The following is a 10,603-nucleotide window of genomic DNA, read 5'->3' as shown; positions in this document are numbered from 1 at the left end:
CACACGCAGACGGCAACACGGCAGCGCCCGGGATAACGTGATTAGCGCTCTATTAAGTCCGCTGCCGAGCGGAGCGAGATGCAGCGCTGAGAGCGCAGAGAGCGCAGAGCGCGGAGGGACCAGAGGCGCAGGGGGAACGCTCCGCTCCGCTCCGTCCGGCGCACGGATCTTCTTTGCCTCCTCTTGATTCGCCCGAAGAAGTTCCCCCCCCCGGTTCGCGCTGTTTCTGTGGCCCGCCTCTGGAGAGCCGCTGTCATCGCTCCTTGTTTTAGGTAGGACTGTATATCATTACATTTACCTCCATTTTATCCACACAGCGGTCCCAGGCTGTAGATCTGAGTTAATTGCATTAGGAGGTCTGGTGACATAATTCTCAGAATGTGATAAATGATATGCACTTTTTTCCCCCCCTTCTTGTTTTATTTTCAGATAAAGTGTCATCTTTTAAAGTATCCCTCACAATGAGGAGGACAAATCCAGGAACGTCTCAGAGGAGCGATTCAGTCTCTTCTCCTCTCAGGTCTCCTGGGAATCACTAGTTCTTTCCTTCCTGGCGGATGATATTTGTAACCTCGGGTGAACTCTGAGAGGAAGTGGGCCAGTCTGCCATCATGGCGGACAACAACAGCACCAACCAGAGCTTACCCAGCTTGGCCCCCTACAGCCTCCGGGTAGCCCTGCCGCTGCTCGTGGGCTTCATGATCCTGCTCATAGTGTTCGGTAACGTCCTGGTGGTCATTGCTGTGTTTACAAGCCGGGCCTTGCGAGCCCCGCAGAACCTGTTCCTGGTGTCCCTGGCCTCGGCGGACATTCTGGTGGCCACCCTCGTGATGCCGTTCTCCCTGGCCAACGAACTCATGGGATATTGGTACTTCGGCGACGTGTGGTGTGAGATTTACCTCGCGCTCGACGTACTCTTCTGCACCGCGTCCATCACCCATCTGTGCGCGATCAGCTTAGACCGCTACTGGTCCATCACACAGGCCATCGAGTACAACCTGAAGAGGACGCCTCGGCGCATCAAGTGCATCATCTTTATTGTTTGGGTGATTGCTGCAGTCATCTCGTTCCCGCCACTTATCACAATGGAGAAAAACAACAACGAGGCATACCCCGAGTGCAAGATCAATGACCAAAAATGGTACGTCATCTCCTCCTGCATCGGATCCTTCTTCCTACCGTGCGTCATCATGGTACTGGTCTACGTACGGATCTACCAAATCGCCAAAAAAAGGACACGGGCGCCACCCGGAGACCGTAAGCCAAATGCCATTTTGAAGTCACCTAATACTCCTGCTGCGAATGGGAAGGAGAATGGTGCAGGCGATGACAAGGACCGCCTCTGTCACGAGAAACTGAACGGCGAACAGGCCATTGAGCTCCAGGGAGTAGAAGGACATAGGAAGGCAGAGGAGGCAAAAGGTGAGCTCAATGGAGTGGACCTTGAGGACTCATCGTCCTCTGACCATAAGGTGAACAATCCATGCTCCATTAGAAAGAAAGCAAACAAGGGGAAACCCAGACTAAGTCAAATCAAACCAGGGGATTCCAACGTCCAAAAGCAAGAGGCGAACACCAAAGGCAGTCGCTGGAAAGGTCGTCAAAATCGTGAGAAACGTTTCACCTTCGTCTTGGCGGTGGTCATTGGTGTCTTTGTCATTTGCTGGTTTCCCTTTTTCTTTACTTACATGCTGAAAACTCTTTGCATATCCTGCAACGTGCCTACCACCTTGTTCAAGTTCTTCTTCTGGTTCGGCTACTGCAACAGTGCCCTGAACCCTTTGATATATACCGTTTTCAACAACGACTTCAGGAGGTCGTTCAAAAAGATACTGTGCAAGAGGGACACCAGGAGATACGTATGATTCCAGTTTTGCATCCTTGTATATTTTATATATATATATATATATATATATTGTGCATTCATTGTAAAACAATATGCCCATTGTGCATGAACCTGCAATTTGTGATCGCTCAGGAAGGTGTTTATCTGCAGACTCTTCCTTCCCTTTGAATGCATCCACCTGTCACAGCTTTAACACGACGTTGGAGATCACAGAGGAAACCACAGTAAGATCATATTTTTATTGTATCTGCTATTTTTTTTCTAAAAGAGACAAACAGTGAAGTTATTGGTATGTGTCGGATTTGTATGTCATAACTAAATGATTTGTCTGAGTATTTGTCTATATTTGTTTTTATGGAAACAGTATTGTACTATTTTGTATGATATGGTGATATTGATTGCAACAGAAATGATGCTGGTGGACTTGTGCTAAAGTGCAGCTTCTAAAGAATAATTAAAGCCCATTTTGTCAGAAATGGTTTTAAAAAAAACCTGGAGGAAAGATTGGAGTGATGATTTCATATCATTTTGAATCTTGCCAGCGCACGTTCAAACAATTTTAAAAAAAGAAGAAAAAAACTCCGGAGGTTATGGGAAAGGGGTAAAAGGACAGAAAATGAAAAGCTAGACTTTGGTTTGTGAAAGTGGTCAACAAGGGTTAAGGACACTTTTCAGAATGAATTTCATATCATTTTGGGCTTTTGATGATTTATTTTAACAGATTTTTTTTTCAGTTTAGACTGATTATACAACAAAAAAACCAGTGATTTTAGCTCAGTGCACAAGGTGGAATAGTCGAGATTTTGTCACCATTAATGTTTGATTAATTGTTTCTCATTCGCCAGCCTTATGTTTGTTCTGACGTGATTCTGGCAGCACTTTAGGCAGAAATATTGGAGCTCATTTAAACTGGTCAGTTTCCTGCCTTGTTTCTGAACATGGTCTAAAAGCGAAGAGGCTTCTGGTCATTTCCAGAAGCCTCATTTCACTCGCATCCATTCTAGAACAGGATTTGATGTGAGCTTGCGCTCAATGTTTTGTTGAATAATGACAATTGAGAAAACTTGAACCTCGTTATTCCTTTTTCCACTAATGCAGCCACTACCGTGCTTAGCAGTGGGTGCAGTGTTGTTAGGAACTGGAGCCCTCACTTTGGTCCAAACACACTTCATGTTGTCAAAGTCAACTATATCAGCCTTTGGCTCATCTAAATATAAAACAATCCATCAGTCAAGCTGACATTACGTTTCTGAAAATGCCCCAACAGTAACCCAGGTGAAAATGTCTGGACTGTTCTTTAGAAAATGGGTTCGTTTCAGAAACCCAGCCATAGGTTCACATGGACTCTATCAATTCTGCTAAAATGAGGATCAAATGCTGAACCAGACAATGCAAGAAACACACATTCTTGTGTGTGTTTCTTGCTTTTGTGCAACCTTTACATCAATTGGAGTAAAAAAAAAATTTAAAAAGCCTTTCTTCAACTTGACCTCAAATCAACAACAACATGGATGAAACTTGGACAGTGACGGGTTTTCCAACAGCATGGAAAAACTTTCCACAGTTTTTTATATTCCAAACCGCGATTAGAATGTAAAAAGCCGACCAACATCCAGTTTCTGCAACAGCCCGGACGTCTGCCCTGCTGAAAATGGACGGACTTTGCTCCGAAACAAGGCACCACGCACAAAACAAAGCTGTTTTCATGAATTATTTCCATTTTGGCTAAGAAAGGGTTTCCTGGTGTTATTTTTGGAAGAATACATTTAAATAAATCTTAGGGCCGGTGTTAACACTGGAAACACAACAGGTTTACAGATGTACCCCTTGCTTTATTAATAAATTTTTTTATGCTGATTTTGAGTGCATGCTGAATTTTTCTGCCACACTCCTGGCAGAAGCTGATAAACCCTGACGTATACTTCACTGACCTGCAGGGAGCTGCTGGCTCAAAAGGAGAACTGCAGACTTGCCGGTCTGTTTAATCTGACCTTTGTGATAGTCTAACAAGGCGATCGGCACTTAATGAGCCTGAAAAGGACATGTGCAAATGTTGCCGTGCTTTTCGGATTAATCCTGTTTATGATCAGATGAAGGCCTCTTATCTCAGACTTCTCAGGACTACACGACTTTTCAAAACAATTCTTTTATAGTTAGACAGATGGCATTTTAAGGGCTTTCATAGTGCGACTCAAAGAAGTTACGGTGCATTTGCCACTTTGTGTTCTTCATCACGACCCAGTCATATGCAAGCCTGCTCAGCTGGACTGTCTCTATGCTTCCTCTGTCAAAAAGTCCAGCAGCCGTTCTCTACTTATTGAATTCAAAGAACAGATATTGCGTCTCCCCTGCAGAGGAGTATTACGCAGATGGATCCCTTTTTGACGGTCGAGCGAGAAAACCTCACGAAACGCAAGGGTCCCGCTGAGAGATCGCCGGCCGGCGCCTCGTTCCGACGAACCCGACGTGCACAGACATCGAGACGCAGGCGGTGTTTCCCTGCACGTTTGTGTAATGAGAAAGTACAGGGCGGGGGTGTGTGTGGGAGGGCTGGTGTGTGAGAACGTGCCGGAGGACTCGCTGCACATGTAAACAGAGGGGCCGAGCTCCCTCTGCGCGGACACGTTTGCAGTCGTGCTCGCAGAGAAAGGTCGGTTTGATGGATGTGGGAATTTCGCAGGGAGAATTTGGGATGTTAGTTTTTATGAACGAGCCGAAGGGCGAGAGGGGGACGAAATCTAATGTAGGGGCTGCTAATTGTGACAATAAAAGTGCCAATAAGGCACCAAGATCTACTGTATAGAAATATTGACTTCAGCACATTTTATTATTGCTCTACTCCACTCTGGAACAGACGTCAAACAAGACTGAAGACGACTAACTAACGAACATATGGGTGAACAGTGTCTTATCATAATGTTTCATCACAACCCCCATGCTTCCTAGTGCAAAGCAGAACACACATATATATATATATATATATATATATATATATATATATATATATATATATATATATATATATATATATATATATATATATAAGAATCCCTGAAAATTGAAGAATGCTTCTGTATTCAGCCCTTTTGTAGCACCAATTTTTGAAGAAAATTCAGCTGCGTGTCTTTTAGGCTGCGTCTTGCACATATAAAAAGGATTTTGCTAATTTTCCTTTGAAAAATGGCTCAAGCTTAGCGAGACTGCCTGGAGAAACGTACTAACCCTCATTTCTTAAAATCTCAACTGGATTTAGGTTTGTACTTCGGCCGGGCCCTTCATGTATCTGCATGGATTTAGCTCCGGCTGTATGTTTTCAGTGCAGTTCAGAGAGAGACCAACACAGCTGAGCAGACAAGCGTTGAAGCAGTTTGCAACGCTTACGGGATGAAAAACAGTTCATACAATTAGGCACGACAAAAGCTCAGCCAGCAGCTTCGTCTGGGAGAGGCACGGAGTTAACGTGGAGCTAAAGCAGTCTCAGTATTCACAAGCTCACAGGACAGGAGTTTGAACAGAACAAAATTCACACATGTATTTCTGATGCAGAAACACACTTATCTTGATTTACAACCTGCTTGTTGTGAACTTGGTTGCCTTCCTGTGTGAATTTTGAGAACCCCCCAGATTTGGCTCAACTCACAAATGTGCTTTTTTACACCAAGGGAATGATCTGCAACTATTCAGATAGCGTTCTTGTTTCAGCCAATCATAAGAGGGCATCCCATATGAGGTCATGATTTATGAGTAAATCAAGGAACGTAAGCTGGAGATTAAAACCAACACCCCTCCAAAAACCAATAGGGACAAGAGTGTTAGAAAATGGACGGACGGACGGACGGACGGATGGATGGACGGACGGCTTTTGGTGCTGACGGCGGAGGAGAAAGAGAAATACCTATCTAAATGAAGATATTTAGCTACTTTTCCCCATGTTATGAAAAGTTGCTTAATTTATTTGGTATTTGGTTTTATTGTTCAACTATCAACACAGGCTAGCAAGCGAGTGAGATAAATCATGTCAAACATGTTACATATTATTAACAAGAAATTCAACTATATGGAAAGACACCAGTGACTACCCTGATGCTACTAGCATGCAGAAGACCTAGCGCAAGTTTAGCTCACTTACTCGCTAGCTTAGCTCACCTGCTTATCTTGCTAGTTTTCTATGATTGGCTAAAACAAGGAATACATCCGATCATATGCAGATCATAGCCTGTGTAAAAAAGCAGACATTTGTGAGATAAAGATACGTTTGTGTGCACCAGAAATAAATGTGTGCAACAGCTTGAGGCAGAAGTTGGACGTTCAGAAATTCATGACTGGTGTTGAACGGGTTTTGCAAGCAGCCTCTGTGTGGATGAACTTTACTCAGTGTTACAGCCCAAAAGCTCCGAACTCTTAGAACTTCCTAGGCTAATACATAATCTGTTATTCACATGCATGAGAAGACTTATGTCAAGATTTTGCATATTTCATTTAAATGCTCAGACTATTCTGATTTCTCATTGAGCCCACTCCCCCCTTTCTCGGCTCTCTGCAACTTAACTCCAATGCATGATTAATCTAGTTTAACGCTATGCTAATGTTGCAAATGGAGCAAAGATCTCTTTTCGTTTCATCATGACAGTGTTGTTCTGATGACGACTCCTCTTTAAAGAGCATATTTATAAGTTTGTCTTTAAACTGGGAATGTGCGCTACTGCCTTTATGAATTCTTCATGTGCAGTGAAACTGGGCTTCCTCTTTGGACTTTCTAGAAATTAGAAAGTCAAACAAAGCATACACGGTGGAAAAAAAAGCAACACTTTCACAGCAGTTAGTAAATTCAGTGGGCTGCCATTCCCATTTTTGAAATGCAACACATAAATATATCAGGAACTTCTTAAATACTCTGGCCAGTTTCTCAGCAACAGTCATGCAACATTCAAAGTAATGTAAATCATTGTTTCGTCCTGGAGACTGTATGTCTGCCTCTGGAGGTCGTCTTCACCACGTCCTGATGATGAGGCGATAAAGTGACCGGTGAAACAAAGGAAAGACTAAGAAAAGGACTGGATTTTTTGGAAAATTGACCTTTTTGAGCGTTAAATCATGTTATAATGTGAAAAACATACCTGTTGCTTCGATTATTTTGTGAAACCCTCAAATCTTTCATGGTAACCATGCAGGGCTGCCTAAACTTTTCATCGTCCAATGCACCACCCATTCACCCAAAGCTCTGCCTCTCCAGCCGAAGTCATGCCTCACAGAGGACTCCTCTCCCCATCTTCTCCTCTCCTCTCCTACAGACTAGCAGCAGCAGCGATGATCAAACACCTGGTGGAACTGGGAATTTAACTGACCTTATCCAAGATTATTCTTATTCCTCCTCCAATTAAGTTTGTTGTGGTAAAAAAAAAAAGAATTTGAGCTTAAAATTAGTAAGGTTGTTAAAAACTAAACTAAAAATGCCACACTGGATGCTCTTCCCATTACTTACAGTTTGTTTTACAGATGCTACAGTCACTTTAAGGCCTGAAGAAAGACTCTTAAACTGCAGATTTGACCTGACCCGTTCAGTTTTTCAAATTGACTTTTCTGGCCCCCATTTCCCCCCCCCCATCTGACTCGTGCACATCAACATCCTGCAGTGATAATATTAGGCGGATGTGGTTGCTGACAGCCTATTGGAAGAAGCCAGCTGTTAAAAGCCTGCAGAACCCCCCTCCTTCTTTCTCTCTCTATCTCCCCCCCCTCACACACACACACACACAAACATGTAGCCTCTGGGAATCAGGGCATGGATCATCAGGTTAGAGTGCACATCCGTCTCCAAGCCTCCGTGCCTTGGACGGTGGCTAAGTGTAGCTACCACTCAACGTGACGAGGACAAAATGTCAGCAGGCTCAAAAAATGATGCAGGACAAACAAACATTTCCGGTTGGAGGAGGCATGCGGGGATGACGTTGTCCTGACTTGGAGATGAGTGCCTGTAAGTGACTGTGGGAGGGTGGGTGTGTCTGTACTTTGTACATGTGCTGTGGTTGGCAGAGGTGAGCAGGTCATGATCACAATCAAGACACCCACTGATGCTCCCACGTAGCGCTCCCTTGTATGCGCTTTGTTTATCTTTTTTCAGAATGACATGCGCCTGTTGGAGGTGGCAGGAATATGCATGATTATACCCACTGATGAGTCACAGTTGTTTGCTCCTGCATTTGTTTTATTACGGACTATATGCTGCTTCACAGGAGGCCCGCAATGAAATTAAACTTCCGAGAACATTTTGCAGAATTGGACTCTGGCTGTCGGCTCCTCCTTGCGCCTTTCGGCGTCGGCGTCTCGAAACCGAGTCCCACTCTAATTAATGGAGGCCTTTTGAGCCGTTTTCCCTCTGGGTCTTTGCGGCGCGACTCTGGGCTGGGGATATTTCCCAGGAAAATAATTCGCCTGGACAAATTTATTTTCCAAGAACTCATTATGATTGAGAGAAATCTTGTCGTCTCGGAGACCACAAAGCATCACGAGACGTGATTATTAGACCTTTGAGGTAATTTGCTCCGGTTGAAAGAAAGAGAAGATGCACGATTTTAAACTGACCCGACTACATGAAGGTGTTTGCAAGCCAAGATGGGCAATTGATCTGTGTATCTATATATTCAAACTTTAAAATGGAGGGTTGTAATTGGGGGTGATTCCATAATTCCAGCCCTAATTCAAACTCTAATTGACATGTAGCCGTCTGGAGGACAGAGTACAATTGATTGTGTTCTCAAAACAGAGTTTGGATCAAGGCCTGCTGCAGATGACTGTGATCAACTCCAACTACCACATGTTCGTCTGCATGTAGGTCACTGGTAGCAGTAAGCTTCACAATTTTGTCATACATACGCTGTATGATGGTCAAATCAAACATCAATAAGTGAACGTAGTTATTTGATGTGTTTCTTGAGTCGAGCGACAATCGGTTGTTCTGGTCAGTTTATTCGTGGCGTCTACATGTTGGAGTCGAGCTCATTTGCCTTTGAGCGCAACGCGCCTCATTTGAGGCTCCAGGATGGATGTAATTACAGAAGAGCTATTTACAGCTAGCTTAGAAACTGAACGTTACTTTTTCCCTCCTGATCGGCTGAACAAATTGCCGACTTTTGCCTGAATTCACGCCACATAATTTGGAATTCACTGTCATGAACAGCGTTTTTCCTCCCACCAGAGAAGCACTGAAAATGTACGGGAGGCGAGACGCCCCCACCATCATGTACTGCCAGGCTACATGATGGAGGGGCGTTGTTTACATGGTTACTAATGGGCGGGTGTGTACCTCCTCCATAATGAGGTATTCAACATCTTTCTAATACTTATTTACATACATACTTATTGATAAAGTTTTCAAACGTTAATCTTCTTTCTTTGTAAAAAGTGTTCGCATCAAATCCGTGATTACACCAAGGGCTGCCAGTCATTCTTTGCTTATTAAAAGTTATTTTCTTTGACACAATAAAATTAGTCGTTTGGTTTTCACCCTCGTCTCCTTGTGCAGCCAGCCGCGAAGCTTCCTGTTAGTATTTCTCACTGTGAAATCAACTAAATGAAAGCGATATTAGGCGACCAGCTGTGGGTTTTTTGACAGGCTTTCCAGGAGCGCACAGATTGCGGGTCGAGTTTTGAAGAGAGTGCGAAGACTCAATATGTCGTCAGCTCTACAACAGCATGGCAACATGCATTTCAAAACCAGCACCTTTTTATGCCAATGTTTATTTTTAAGCGTTTTCCCGAAGGCAAACCAACCAGGCAAGACACACACACACACACAAACGCACGCACACACGCACACACACACGCACACACCTAGTTTAAATAATAATTTGAAAGATCACACCTTGAAACCATTTAAATTTGAATGAATGTGCCAAAGACATCTGAAGCAAAAACTGCACATGAAACACAATTGGCGTATAATAATTTACTGGTAATTACACAAGTTTATGTCAAACGAAGCATCTCTTTGCAGTAAAAACTCCCAGAGTGACAACATTCCAAACAATCGTCCACAACAAGAAGCGTCTGACACGGCTGGCATGGCTTCTTCACAGGGCTGACATACAATCTGTGATACAGAAAAGACATTTTCACAGCATATCTTCCGTGGTGTCTGCAGAGGTCAGTCTGTGACTTTACCCTGCAATAAGTAACCGTCCCTGTGTGAATGATTTCTTTCAAGAACAACATTTTCACCATCACTTTCAATCTTCTCTTCCATTAAGTGCTCACTAGTAGAAAATGGGCATTTTATTTCCAATATCCCTGCATTGCCATGTTCGCACACTTTTCCGTCCAGAGAAGCTGCAATAAAAGGAAATGCTGGAGTAATAACAAGTCCAGAGTCACGAATACGGCTTCCAGATTGACGTTGATGCATATTTCTGGCAACCTTCTCACTCGAGGTGCCACAACCTGTTGCTTAGAGTACCTATTATTGTCAGCAAGTTAATTTGTTCATTTCTCGCCATTTGTCACGTAAATTTTGTTCACAGGTGTTGCTTATTTTGTCAGAGCGAAGGTGTCCTGGTGCTCATCCACAGTCCCGAGATTCCCAATATCTGACTCCCTCTGAGACTCCAAATCACCACATCCATTACCGTCCGGCAGAAACTGAACAAGACAGGAATTTAATGTAAACAAGTAAATAGAGCTGCTATGAATTTTTCTCATTTGTTGTTTTAAGAATTATTTTAATGCTGAGCTCTTTTTTGTTGTTGTTTTCTCAGCGATTCC

The 10,603-nt window shown here is 43.5% G+C and overlaps 1 protein-coding gene across 1 annotated transcript; it reads left to right on the top strand.

Annotated features, from left to right (window-relative positions):
• Window positions 1-3,703, top strand: adra2a (adrenoceptor alpha 2A). The gene is made up of 3 exons (XM_055041114.1): window positions 1-272; window positions 430-1,859; window positions 1,979-3,703. Exons 2-3 carry the CDS (start codon window positions 612-614, stop codon window positions 2,012-2,014), a joined length of 1,284 nt encoding a protein of 427 aa, XP_054897089.1. The 5' UTR covers window positions 1-272; window positions 430-611; the 3' UTR covers window positions 2,015-3,703.
• The last annotated feature ends 6,900 nt before the right edge of the window (window positions 3,704-10,603 follow it).

This window comes from Poeciliopsis prolifica, unplaced genomic scaffold (assembly GCF_027474105.1).
Source record: "Poeciliopsis prolifica strain line A6 unplaced genomic scaffold, Auburn_PproV2 SCAFFOLD016, whole genome shotgun sequence".
In the NCBI taxonomy this organism is placed as follows: Eukaryota; Metazoa; Chordata; class Actinopteri; order Cyprinodontiformes; family Poeciliidae; genus Poeciliopsis; species Poeciliopsis prolifica.
This window is presented reverse-complemented; position numbering and strand designations above follow the sequence as displayed.

Bases quoted from the DNA above. Each gene is read 5' to 3' on its own strand.
- adra2a (XM_055041114.1), top strand. From the start codon at position 612: ATGGCGGACAACAACAGCACCAACCAGAGCTTACCCAGCTTGGCCCCC. The intron at 1,860-1,978 runs GTATGATTCCAG...GTGATCGCTCAG, and splicing joins AGAGGGACACCAGGAGATAC to GAAGGTGTTTATCTGCAGAC.